We start from the raw sequence: 13,436 nt of genomic DNA on the forward strand, positions 1-13,436 counted from the left end.
TTTCAAAAAATTACCAAATACATGTGGACAGGCCTCAGTGTAGAATATAACACACACACACACACACACACACACACACACACTAAGTACTACACACACCCCATTAATACAGATTCGCCAATAAAGTGGGCCACATTGTGAAGCATCATAAACCAGACTACATTGTATTCTATAATAGCAGCTTGCAGTGTATGCGGACGATCTGTTTGCAAGCGCAAGAAAGCAAAACACATTACAGAGCATGGAATTGCATCTCATCCGAAAATAACATCGCATTTTTTCCCACAGCGAGCAGCAAACTGAGAAATTGTGCTGCTTCCACACAATTCATGGAGGCATAAATTGCAAAGATAAGAGAAGAGACTTTTCTGCTATATGCTGGCAAATTACTTGAAGAATATTGCATTAGAATGTGGCAAAAGTGCTATGCGGAGTAAGGTAGGGTGTAGGTAGTGCGTGTTGAACGTGGAAGCGCATGTAGTGTAGGCAGCACATAGAATGAGTACAAGTAGGGTGTGAACTGTGGCAGAGAGAAAACGAGTGAGGTAGAGTGTGGGTTGTGGAGAGAGTGTGGAAAAGTGGGAGTGGAGTATAGACTGTGGGTAGTGCACATGTGCTAGCGTATATAGTTGCGGTTAGTGAGTAGTAGCGAGTGCTGTAGAATTGAATGGGTGTGGGTAGTATGGTATAGTGCGGTAGAGAACACGTAGCGGTGTAGAGTGGACATGGGCGGTGACTGCAGATAGAGTGGGTGGTGTGGTAGATTATGGTAGAATGTGGTAAAAAGTGAAGCAGGTAGTGTAGCAAAGTGTGGTGGAGAGTGAGATGTGTGGTAGAGTGCAGGTAGTGTTGTAGAGTGCAGCAGAATGTGGGTAGTGGGGTAGAGTGCAGAAGAGAGTGGGTAGTGGGGCAGGGTGCAGAGAACTGTAGATAGTTAAAGATTGTGTTAGACTGTGGCTAGTGTGGCAGAGAGCAGGTAGTGTGGTATAGTGTGGCAGTGAGTGGGTAGTTTGGTACAGGGCAGTAGACTACGGATAGTATGGTACAATGTGATAGAGAGTGTGCAGTAGTGTGAAACTGCAAGTAGTGTGGTAGAATGTGGTGGAGTGCAGAACACTGTGGGTATTGTGGTGGAATGTGGTAGAGTTTAGAAATAACAGAAATTTTTAATTTTAAATTTTTAACAGAAATGTGTTACAGTGTGGTAAACTGCAATGGACTGTGGGTAGTGTGGTAGAGTGTGACAGAGTGGGGTAGTGTGGTAGAGTGTGACAGAGTGGGGTAGTGTGGTAGAGTGTGACAGAGTGGGGTAGTATGGTAGAGTGTGACAGAGTGGGGTAGTGTGGTAGAGTGTGACAGAGTGGTGTAGTGCGGTATAGTGTGAGAGAGTGGGGTAGTGTGGTTGAGTGTGAGAGAGTGGGGTAGTGTGGTAGAGTATGGGCAGTATGGTAGATTGTAGGCAGTATTTTAGAATGTGGGCAGTGTGTTACAATATGGACAGTGGGGTAAAGTGCAGGAAATGTGTTAGAGTGGGGTAGACTGCAATGGACTGTGAATAGAGTGGAAGAGTGATGGTAGTGTGGTAGAGTGTGGTAGAGGGAGGTATTGTGGTAGAGTGAGGGTATTGTGGTAGAGTGAGAGTAGTGTGGTAGAGTGAGGGTATTGTGGTAGAGTGAGGGTATTGTGAAAGAGTGAGGGTAATGTGGTAAAGTGCGGTAGACTGAAAGTAATGTGGTGGAGTGTAAGTAGTGTGGTAGACTGAGGAAAGTATGGTAGAGTGTGTTAGACTGACTGTAATGTGTGAGTGAGGAGTGAGAGTAGTGTGGTAGAGTTTAGGTAGTGTGGTAATGTGTGGGTAGGGTGGTAAAGTGTGGGTAGTGTGGTAAAGTGTGGGTAGTGTAGTAAAGAGAGAGTAGTGTTGTAGAGTGAGGGTAGTGTGGTAGAGTGAGGGTAGTGTGGTAGAGTGAGGGTAGTGTGGTAGAGTGTGGGTAGTGTGGTAGAGTGTGGGTAGTGTGGTAGAGTGTGGGTAGTGTGGTAAAGTGTGGGTAGTGTGGTAAAGAGAGAGTAGTGTGGTAGAGTGTGGGTAGTGTGGTAGAGTGTGGGTAGTGTAGTAGAGTGAGGGTAGTGTGGTAGAGTGTGGGTAGTGTAGTAGAGTGAGGGTAGTGTGGTAGAGTGTGGGTAGTGTGGTAAAGTGAGGGTAGTGTAGTAGAGTGTGGGTAGTGTGGTAGAGTGTAGGTAGTGTGGTAAAGTGAGAGTAGTGTGGTAGAGTGAGGGTAGTGTAGTACAGTGAGGGTAGTGTGGTAGAATGTGGGTAGTGTGGTAGAGTGTGGGTAGTGTGGTAAAGTGAGGGTAGTGTAGTAGAGTGAGGGTAGTGTGGTAAGTGTGGGTAGTGTGGTAGAGTGTAGGTAGTGTGGTAAAGTGAGAGTAGTGTGGTAAAGTGAGAGTAGTGTGGTAAAGTGAGGGTAGTGTGGTAAAGTGTGGGTAGTGTAGTAAAGAGAGAGTAGTGTGGTAGAGTGTGAGTAGAGTGGTAAAGTGTGGGTAGTGTGGTAGAGTGTGGGTAGTGTGGTAGAGTGAGGGTAGTGTAGTAGAGTGAGGGTAGTGTGGTAGAGTGAGGGTAGTGTGGTAGAGTGTGGGTAGTGTGGTAAAGTGAGAGTAGTGTGGTAGAGTGTGGGTAGTGTAGTAGAGTGAGGGTAGTGTAGTAGAGTGAGGGTATTGTGGTAGAATGTGGGTAGTGTGGTAGAGTGTGGGTAGTGTAGTAGAGTGTGGGTAGTGTGGTAGAGTGTGGGTAGTGTAGTAGAGTGAGGGTAGTGTGGTAGAGTGTGGGTAGTGTAGTAGAGTGAGGGTAGTGTGGTAGAGTGTGGGTAGTGTGGTAAAGTGTGGGTAGTGTAGCAAAGTGAGAGTAGTGTAGTAAAGTGAGGGTATTGTGGTAGAATGTGGGTAGTGTGGTAAAGTGAGGGTAGTGTAGTAGAGTGAGGGTAGTGTGGTAAAGTGTGGGTAGTGTGGTAAAGTGTGGGTAGTGTGGTAAAGTAAGAGTAGTGTGGTAGAGTGTGGGTAGTGTGGTAGAGTAAGGGTAGTGTAGTAGAGTGTGGGTAGTGTGGTAAAGTGAGAGTAGTGTAGTAAAGTGAGAGTAGTGTGGTAAAGTGAGAGTAGTGTAGTAAAGTGAGAGTAGTGTGGTAAAGTGAGAGTAGTGTAGTAAAGTGAGGGTAGTGTGGTAGAGTGTGGGTAGTGTAGTAAAGTGAGAGTAGTGTGGTAAAGTGAGAGTAGTGTGGTAAAGTGAGGGTAGTGTGGTAAAGTGAGAGTAGTGTGGTAGAGTGAGAGTAGTGTGGTAAAGTGAGAGTAGTGTGGTAGAGTGAGAGTAGTGTGGTAGAGTGAGAGTAGTGTGGTAAAGTGAGGGTAGTGTAGTAAAGTGAGAGTAGTGTGGTAGAGTGAGGGTAGTGTGGTAAAGTGAGGGTAGTGTGGTAGAGTGAGGGTAGTGTGGTAGAGTGAGGGTAGTGTGGTAAAGTGAGGGTAGTGTGGTAGAGTGTGGGTAGTGTGGTAAAGTGAGAGTAGTGTAGTAAAGTGAGAGTAGTGTGGTAAAGTGAGAGTAGTGTGGTAGAGTGAGGGTAGTGTGGTAAAGTGAGGGTAGTGTAGTAAAGTGAGAGTAGTGTGGTAGAGTGAGGGTAGTGTGGTAAAGTGAGGGTAGTGTGGTAGAGTGAGGGTAGTGTGGTAGAGTGAGGGTAGTGTGGTAAAGTGAGGGTAGTGTGGTAGAGTGTGGGTAGTGTGGTAAAGTGAGAGTAGTGTAGTAAAGTGAGAGTAGTGTGGTAAAGTGAGAGTAGTGTGGTAGAGTGAGGGTAGTGTGGTAAAGTGAGGGTAGTGTAGTAAAGTGAGAGTAGTGTGGTAGAGTGAGGGTAGTGTGGTAAAGTGAGGGTAGTGTAGTAAAGTGAGAGTAGTGTGGTAAAGTGAGGGTATTGTGGTAAAGTGTGGGTAGTGTGGTAGAGTGTGGGTAGTGTAGTAGAGTGAGGGTATTGTGGTAAAGTGTGGGTAGTGTGGTAGAGTGAGGGTAGTGTAGTAGAGTGTGGGTAGTGTGGTAAAGTGAGAGTAGTGTAGTAAAGTGAGAGTAGTGTGGTAAAGTGAGAGTAGTGTAGTAAAGTGAGAGTAGTGTGGTAAAGTGAGAGTAGTGTAGTAAAGTGAGAGTAGTGTGGTAAAGTGAGAGTAGTGTGGTAAAGTGAGGGTAGTGTGGTAAAGTGTGGGTAGTGTGGTAGAGTGAGGGTAGTGTAGTAAAGAGAGAGTAGTGTCGTAGAGTGTGGGTAGTGTAGTAAAGTGAGAGTAGTGTAGTAGAGTGAGGGTGTAGTGTTGGTAAAGTGAGGGCAGTGTAGTAAAGTGAGGTAGTGTGTAAAGTGAGGGTAGTGTGGTAGAGTGAGAGTAGTTGTGGTAAAGTGAGGGTAGTGTAGTAAAAGTGAGAGTTAGTGTGGTAAAGTGTGGGTAGTGTAGTAAAGTGAGAGTAGTGTGGTACAGTGAGGGTAGTGTGGTAGAGTGAGAGTAGTGTGGTAAAGTGAGGGTAGTGTGGTAGAGTGAGGGTAGTGTGGTAGAGTGAGGGTAGTGTAGTAAAGTGAGAGTAGTGTGGTAAAGTGTGGGTAGTGTAGTAAAGTGAGAGTAGTGTGGTAAAGTGTGGGTAGTGTAGTAAAGTGAGAGTAGTGTGGTACAGTGAGGGTAGTGTGGTAAAGTGAGGGTAGTGTGGTAGAGTGTGGGTAGTGTAGTAAAGTGAGGGTAGTGTAGTAGAGTGTGGGTAGTGTGGTAAAGTGAGGGTAGTGTGGTAGAGTGAGAGTAGTGTGGTAAAGTGAGGGTAGTGTGGTAGAGTGTGGGTAGTGTAGTAGAGTGAGGGTAGTGTGGTAGCGTGTGGGTAGTGTAGTAGAGTGAGGGTAGTGTGGTAGAGTGTGGGTAGTGTAGTAAAGTGAGAGTAGTGTGGTAGAGTGAGGGTAGTGTGGTAGAGTGTGGGTAGTGTGGTAGAGTGTGGGTAGTGTGGTAAAGTGAGGGTAGTGTAGTAGAGTGAGGGTAGTGTGGTAAAGTGAGGGTATTGTGGTAGAGTGTGGGTAGTGTGGTAAAGTGAGGGTATTGTGGTAGAGTGTGGGTAGTGTAGTAAAGTGAGAGTAGTGTGGTAGAGTGTGGGTAGTGTAGTAAAGTGAGAGTAGTGTGGTAGAGTGAGGGTAGTGTGGTAGAGTGTGGGTAGTGTAGTAGAGTGAGGGTAGTGTGGTAGAGTGAGGGTAGTGTGGTAGAGTGAGGGTAGTGTAGTAAAGTGAGGGTAGTGTAGTAAAGTGAGGGTAGTGTAGTAGAATGAGGGTAGTGTGGTAAAGTGAGGGTAGTGTAGTAAAGTGAGGGTAGTGTAGTAAAGTGAGAGTAGTGTGGTAAAGTGAGGGTAGTGTGGTAGAGTGTGGGTAGTGTAGTAGAGTGAGGGTAGTGTGGTAGAGTGTGGGTAGTGTAGTAGAGTGAGGGTAGTGTGGTAGAGTGTGGGTAGTGTAGTAGAGTGAGGGTAGTGTGGTAGCGTGTGGGTAGTGTAGTAGAGTGAGGGTAGTGTGGTAGAGTGTGGGTAGTGTAGTAAAGTGAGAGTAGTGTGGTAGAGTGAGGGTAGTGTGGTAGAGTGTGGGTAGTGTGGTAGAGTGTGGGTAGTGTGGTAAAGTGAGGGTAGTGTAGTAGAGTGAGGGTAGTGTGGTAAAGTGAGGGTATTGTGGTAGAGTGTGGGTAGTGTGGTAAAGTGAGGGTATTGTGGTAGAGTGTGGGTAGTGTAGTAAAGTGAGAGTAGTGTGGTAGAGTGTGGGTAGTGTAGTAAAGTGAGAGTAGTGTGGTAGAGTGAGGGTAGTGTGGTAGAGTGTGGGTAGTGTAAGTCGAGTGAGGGTAGTGGTGGGTAGCGAGTGAGGGTAGTGTGGTAGAGTGAGGGTAGTGTGGTAAAGTGAGGGTAGTGTAGTAAAGTGAGGGTAGTGTAGTAGAATGAGGTAGTGTGGTAAAGTGAGGGTTAGTGTAGTTAAAGTGAGGGTAGTGTAGTAAAGTGAGAGTAGTGTAGTAGAGTGAGGGTATGTGTGGTAAAGTGAGGGTAGTGTAGTAAAGTGAGGGTAGTGTAAGTAAAGTGAGAGTAGTGTGGTAGAGTGTGGGTAGTGTGGTAGAGTGAGGGTAGTGTGGTAGAGTGAGGGTAGTGTAGTAAAGTGAGGGTAGTGTAGTAGAGTGAGGGTAGTGTGGTAGAGTGAGGGTAGTGTGGTAGAGTGAGGGTAGTGTAGTAAAGTGAGGGTAGTGTAGTAAAGTGAGGGTAGTGTAGTAGAATGAGGGTAGTGTGGTAAAGTGAGGGTAGTGTAGTAGAATGAGGGTAGTGTGGTAAAGTGAGGGTAGTGTAGTAGAATGAGGGTAGTGTGGTAAAGTGAGGGTAGTGTAGTAGAGTGAGGGTAGTGTGGTAGAGTGAGGGTAGTGTGGTAAAGTGAGGGTAGTGTAGTAAAGTGAGGGTAGTGTAGTAAAGTGAGGGTAGTGTAGTAGAATGAGGGTAGTGTGGTAAAGTGAGGGTAGTGTAGTAGAGTGAGGGTAGTGTGGTAAGTGCGGGTCGTGTCTTACGCATGCGGGTCGTGTGGTCACGTGCGGGTCGTGTCGTCGCGTGCGGTCGTGTGGTCCCGTGCGGGTCGTGTCGTCGCGTGCGGTCGTGTGGTACCCGTGCGGGTCGTGTCGTGCGCGTGCGGGTTGTGTGTCCCGTGTGGGTCGTGTCGTCCCGTGCGCGTCGTGTGGTCCCGTGCGGTCGTGTGGTCGCGTGTGGGTCGTGTCGTCGCGTGCGGGTCGTGTGGTCCGTGCGGGTCGTGTCGTCGCGTGCGGGTCGTGTGGTCCCGTGCGGGTCGTGTGGTCCCGTGTGGGTCGTGTCGTCCCGTGCGGGTCGTGTCGTCGCCTGCGGGTCGTGTGTCCCGTGCGGGTCGTGTCGTCCGTGTGGGTCTGTCGTCCGTGCGCGTCGTGTGGTCCCGTGCGGGTCGTGTGGTCGCGTGTGGGTCGTGTCGTCGCGTGCGGGTCGTGTGGTCGCGTGTGGGTCGTGTCGTCGCGTGCGGGTCGTGTGGTCGCGTGTGGGTCGTGTCGTCGCGTGCGGGTCGTGTGGTCGCGTGTGGGTCGTGTCGTCGCGTGCGGGTCGTGTGGTCGCGTGGTGGGTCGTGTCGTCCGTGCGCGTCGTTGTGGTCGCGTGCGGGTCGTGTGGTCGCGTGTGGGTCGTGTGGTCGCGTGTGGGTCGTGTGGTCGTGCGGGTCGTGTCGTCCCGTGCGCGTCGTGTGGTCCCGTGCGCGTCGTGTGGTCGCGTGAGGGTAGTGTGGTCGCCCGTGCGGGTCGTGTCGTCCCGTGCGCGTCGTGTGGTACGCGTGCGAGGCGTGTGGTCCCGTGCGGGTCTTGTGTGTCGCGTGTGGGTCGTGTGGTCCCGTGCGGGTCTTGTGGTCGCGTGTGGTCGTGTAGTCCCGTGCGCGTCGTGTGGTCGCGTGTGGGTCGTGTCGTCCCTGCGCGTCGTGTGGTCGCGGCGGGTCGTGTGGTCGCGTGTGGGTCGTGTCGTCGCGTGCGGTCGTGTGGTCGCGTGCGGGTCGTGTGGTCGCGTGCGGGGTCGTGTCGTCCCGTGCGGGTCGTGTCGTCCCGTGCGGGTCGTGTCGTCGCCTGCGGGTCGTGTGGTCCCGTGCGGGTCGTGTCGTCCCGTGCGGGTCGTGTCGTCCCGTGCGCGTCGTGTCGTCGCGTGCGGGTCGTGTGGTCCCGTGCGGGTCGTGTCGTCCCGTGCGGGTCGTGTCGTCCCGTGCGCGTCTGTGGTCGCGTGTGGGTCGTGTGGTCGCGTGCGGGTCGTGTGGTCGCGTGCGGGTCGTGTCGTCCCGTGCGGGTCGTGTCGTCGCGTGCGGGTCGTGTGGTCGCGTGCGGGTCGTGTGGTCGCGTGCGGGTCGTGTCGTCCCGTGCGGGTCGTGTCGTCCCGTGCGGGTCGTGTCGTCGCCTGCGGGTCGTGTGGTCCCGTGCGGGTCGTGTCGTCGCCTGCGGGTCGTGTGGTCCCGTGCGGGTCGTGTCGTCGCCTGCGGGTCGTGTGGTCCCGTGCGGGTCGTGTCGTCGCGTGCGGGTCGTGTGGTCGCGTGCGGGTCGTGTGGTCCCGTGCGGGTCGTGTCGTCCCGTGCGGGTCGTGTCGTCCCGTGCGGGTCGTGTCGTCGCCTGCGGGTCGTGTGGTCCCGTGCGGTCGTGTCGTCGCCTGCGGGTCGTGTGGTCCCGTGCGGGTCGTGTCGTCGCCTGCGGGTCGTGTGGTCCCGTGCGGGTCGTGTCGTCGCCTGCGGTCGTGTGGTCCCGTGCGGGTCGTGTCGTCGCCTGCGGTCGTGTGGTCCCGTGCGGGTCGTGTCGTCGCGTGCGGGTCGTGTGGTCCCGTGCGGGTCGTGTCGTCCCGTGCGCGTCGTGTGGTCCCGTGCGGGTCGTGTGGTCGCGTGCGGGTCGTGTCGTCGCGTGCGGGTCGTGTGGTCCCGTGCGGGTCGTGTCGTCCGTGCGGGTCGTGTGGTCCCGTCCGCGTCGTGTGGTCCCGTGTGGGTCGTGTCGTCCCGTGCGGGTCGTGTCGTCGCCTGCGGGTCGTGTGGTCCCGTGCGGGTCGTGTCGTCCCGTGCGGGTCGTGTCGTCCCGTGCGCGTCGTGTGGTCCCGTGCGGGTCGTGTGGTCGCGTGTGGGTCGTGTCGTCGCGTGCGGGTCGTGTGGTCGCGTGTGGGTCGTGTCGTCGCGTGCGGGTCGTGTGGTCGCGTGTGGGTCGTGTCGTCGCGTGCGGGTCGTGTGGTCGCGTGTGGGTCGTGTAGTCGCGTGCGGGTCGTGTGGTCGCGTGTGGGTCGTGTCGTCCCGTGCGCGTCGTGTGGTCGCGTGCGGGTCGTGTGGTCGCGTGTGGGTCGTGTGGTCGCGTGTGGGTCGTGTGGTCCCGTGCGGGTCGTGTCGTCGCGTGCGGGTCGTGTGGTCCCGTGCGGGTCTTGTGGTCGCGTGTGGGTCGTGTGGTCCCGTGCGGGTCTTGTGGTCGCGTGTGGGTCGTGTCGTCCCGTGCGCGTCGTGTGGTCGCGTGTGGGTCGTGTCGTCACCGTGCGCGTCGTGTGGTCCCGTGCGGGTCGTGGTGGTCGCGTGCGGGTCGTGTCGTCGCGTGCGGGTCGTGTGGTCGCGTGTGGGTCGTGTCGTCGCGTGCGGGTCGTGTGGTCGCGTGCGGGTCGTGTGGTCGCGTGCGGGTCGTGTCGTTCCCGTGCAGGGTCGTGTCGTCGCCTGCGGGTCGTGTGGTCCCGTGCGGGTCGTGTCGTCCCGTGCGGGTCGTGTCGTCCCGTGCGCGTCGTGTCGTCCCGTGCGCGTCGTGTCGTCGCGTGCGGGTCGTGTGGTCCGTGCGGGTCGTGTCGTCACGTGCGGGTCGTGTCGTCCCGTGCGCGTCGTGTGGTCGCCGTGTGGGTCGTGTGGTCGCGTGCGGGTCCGTGTGGTCGCGTGCGGGTCGTGTCGTCCCGTGCGGGGTCGTGTCGTCGCGTGCGGGTCGTGTGGTCGCGTGCGGGTCGTGTGGTCGCGTGCGGGTCGTGTCGTCCCGTGCGGGTCTGTCGGTCCCGTGAGGGTCGTTGTCGTCGCCTGGCGGGGGTCGTGTGGTCCCGTGCGGGTCGTGTCGTCGCCTGCGGGTCGTGTGGTCCCGTGCGGGTACTGTCGTCGCCTGCGGGTCGTGTGGTCCCGTGCGGGTCGTGTCGTCGCGTGCGGGTCGTGTTGGTCGCGTGCGGGTCGTGTGGTCCGTGCGGTGTCTTGTCGTCCCGTGCGGGTCGTGTCGTCCGTGCGGGTCGTGTCGTCGCCTGCGGGTCGTGTGGTCCAGTGCGGGTCGTGTCGTCGCCTGCGGGTCTGTTGGTCCCGTGCGGGTCGTGTCGTCGCCTGCCGGGTCGTGTGGTCCCGTTGCGGGTCTTGTCGTCGCCTGCGGTCGTGTGGTCCCGTGGCGTGTCGTGTCGTCGCCTGCGGTCGTGTGTCCCGTGCGGGTCGTGTCGTCGCGTGCGGTCGTGTTGGTCCCGTGCGGGTCGTGTCGTCCGTGCGCGTCGTGTGGTCCCGTGCGGTCGGTGGTCGCGTGCGGGTCGTGTGGTCGCGTTGCGGGTCGTGTGGTCCCGTGCGGGTCGTGTCGTCCGTGCGGGTCGTGTGGTCCGTGCGGGTCGTGTCGTCGCCTGCGGTCGCCTGCCTCGCTTCTCATTTTGTAGCTCTCCAGGTTCTGTTCTATGGCTCTGCACCTTTAATGTTGACCCCCAGCTGTTTATAGCCAGATCAGGGAGAAAAGAATCTCGGCTTGTCATGCCACCTCATTCTCAGACAGTCTGTTCCCCTGTGGGCCTCAGCATCTTCGCTAGAGTTCCAGTCAATGAAACTCAGCCTTCAAAACATTGCCACGTCAAAACCACCACGCGGTAATATGAGAAAAGAATCAATGAGAGATGAGTGTCTGCTGACCTGCTGTTCATCATCTCTGTCTGAGAAAGAGGTCTAAAAACCGCAAGACACGAACAATCTACAAAACACCGACACATCTTCAACCCTGTTTCCACAACAATCAAATGAGATTAGAGCAGCTTAGATAGATAGATAGATAGATAGATAGATAGATAGATAGATAGATAGATAGATAGATAGATAGATAGATAGATAGATAGATAGATAGATAGATAGATAGATAGATAGATAGATAGATAGATAGATAGATAGATTCAGATTCATTACTGAATTATGAATCCTTTTGTCCAGCACGCAGCTCTGAACTGTAGGAACATAAATGGTGTGCAATCAGGACTTGGCAGTTCTCTTTTATGAGTAACAGCATGCTGGAGGGTGGAAAAGGCAGCTGAGTGCAGCTGAGTGCAGTCAGGGCCAATCGGATGCGTGATTGATGTGGCAACAGGAATAGAAATGGGGCGGAGCTCACGGGGGTAAGATAGATGCGAATTGCCAGAGAGTTATTCAGGGTATGAGTGACCCCTCTGAACAAAAATGACATTCATGCGAATAAATTCACATCGCAGCTGTTCGATTTCACCGTCTATTTCATCGCTCCTTTTCACGTCCCTGCCCTGTAACCGCCACGCCTGCATCATGCTCTCCTGGGGCCACGGCAATGGCATTGTAGCCATGACAACCGTTTGTGATTGATTAGCATGGTGGATTGGATGGAATGTCCTCTCACTCGAGTCACTGGAGCTTTGTTCTGAGTGCTTCTACACTATTTCTTGCTCAGATAACTTGTTGAAAAGAAAATGTGGGTGAGAGGAAGAGGCCATGTTCTATATGTTCTTTTTACTCATCTGTGAAATCCTTTAAATAAAAAGGAAGGACACCGGGAGAAAGGAGAAAAGTGAGCCAGTATCAGCAGAATCTGGTGGGCGGGGTCAGTCGTAAGTTTGGTTGCACTTCTAATGTTTCAGTAGGAGCTAATGGGCGTGGTCAATTGTGGGTGTAGCGACAATTTCTGGGAGAAATGATGGGTGTGGTAATTAGTGGGCGTGTCCACAGATTCCACATGACCTGGTTGGAGCAATGCATAGCCAGCATGTCAGTGGGTGTGTTCACAAAGTAAAAGTGGGTGTGTTCACAAAGTAACAGTGGGTGTGGTCAAAAAGTAACAGTGGGTGTGTTCACAAAGTAACAGTGGGTGTGTTCACAAAGTAACAGTGTGTGTGGTCACAAAGTAACAGTGGGTGTGGTCACAAAGTAACAGTGGGTGTGGTCACAAAGTAACAGTGGGTGTGGTCACAAAGTAACAGTGGGTGTGGTCACAAAGTAACAGTGGGTGTGGTAACAGTTTCCATAGCTGCTAAAATGTCTGTTACTAACGCCATCAGCTGAGCAGAAACCACAATACATCACCACAAGTTAGTAACCAAAGAGTCTAACATCTAACACACACATGTCACATCACCCCGGGGTCATGACCTTACACCCTACAGGTGTCTTCACACTGGAACATAAAAGCTTTGATTCTGACTCGACCATGAGTCTGGCTTGAGGTTGTATTAAATATTAAGGCAAGTCTGCTTCCATGTCGGCTCCATCAATACTTATTGACCGATATTATAGCAGCAATTTAGTCTGAGGTAATGATGGCTGCGCTCGGATTTGTAATTTGCACAAATGTGGCAGTGTGTGTTGTTCAGGAATTGCTTGCCATTTCTCATTAGGACGACAGTACAATGGCTTTTCTTTTCATTAGCGGTCATGATAAAGAGTAGCACAGCAGCTCGGAGACAAACGGGGGGATGAAGGGGGAGGACAAGACCAGACTAGAGGAGAAAGAAGAAGAAGAAGAAGAGGCCTTTTGGCCTTTTTTGTTTCTCTTGAGATTCTCCCACATCACAGACTTTGCATCTCCATTCGGAAGCTTTCTCCGGCTCGCTCGTTTCTTTGATGTGCCTCATTTAAAACTAAGGGACTCGAGCGGCTCTTTCCATCTGCCTGCTTTAAAGCCGTCTCCTCATAGCCAGCTGAGTTCACCTTCTCAGCTGTCTCGCTTTCACCCTTAAATCTGACACCTCCTAATCAAAAAAGGCATCTCAGAATTTCTCTCCCCACACACACACACACACACACACACACACCCCCACACCCACTAAAACAACACCTTCTCCTTACCTGAGGCGCACGCATCCATAAACACTTTACACAGGTGATGGTGAAGTGTAGGCAAAACCGCTTTATGCAACCAAAAATAAAGAAAAACGGAAAAAAGCAACCTTGAGCTGAATGAGAGCCAGACACAACAGGACGTAGGGCTTTGTTAGCTTTGTTAGCTTTGTTAGCATGCTACTTACGGATCAGAGACACGCTGGCGTTGGCTGTCCCCAGTTTATTGAAAGCCACGCAGGTGTAGTTGCCATAGCGATCCTCTGTGATGTTACTCACTGTCAGAATGGACCTGGCGCTCACGTTCTGGATGTCAATGCCTGCTTGACCCTTGCTGATTCTGAAAACACACGCAAACACAAACAAGGTGTCAGGAATGGAGCAGAAGGTGTTGAACAGCAGTACTGACAGTAGCACAGCTGCACGTCACAGGTACATTTACATTAACATACAGCTTATAACATCTTCTGGTTTCTATAACGACATGACATATGGTGACCCATACTCAGAATTTGTTCTCTGCATTTAACCCATCCAAAGTGCACACACACACACACACACACACACCGCGGTGCCCAGGGAGCAAGGGCACCTCAGTCGTGGCCGGCCTGAGACTCGAACCCACAACCTTAGGACTCAGACTCTCTAAGCAATAGGCCACGACTTCACCTAACAACAGTTCGTTCGCAGCAGACGCTTCACGTAAATACACGAGTTAAAAACCTATAATGTCGATATGTCGAAGACTTCTGTGTTTATTTTTAGCATACTTTGAAGGAGTCTCCAGTGTCAGTGCTTTGTAACAGTCAGAGGTGAAGCCGTAATGTCCGATAAATGTTTCATTTGGCGTCTTTTTAC

At 52.9% G+C, this 13,436-nt stretch overlaps 1 protein-coding gene across 2 annotated transcripts in view; it reads right to left on the reverse strand.

The window, feature by feature from the left end:
* Window positions 1–13,436, reverse strand: part of negr1 (neuronal growth regulator 1) — a 208,937-nt gene that overhangs the window by 56,485 nt on the left and 139,016 nt on the right. For both annotated transcript variants that reach the window (XM_027138690.2, XM_047813391.1), the window contains exon 6: window positions 12,767–12,918. In XM_027138690.2, coding sequence (XP_026994491.1) covers window positions 12,767–12,918 — 152 coding nt within the window. The remainder of the gene's footprint in view (window positions 1–12,766; window positions 12,919–13,436) is intronic.

Source organism: Tachysurus fulvidraco, chromosome 5 (genome assembly GCF_022655615.1).
Source record: "Tachysurus fulvidraco isolate hzauxx_2018 chromosome 5, HZAU_PFXX_2.0, whole genome shotgun sequence".
Lineage (NCBI taxonomy): Eukaryota > Metazoa > Chordata > Actinopteri > Siluriformes > Bagridae > Tachysurus > Tachysurus fulvidraco.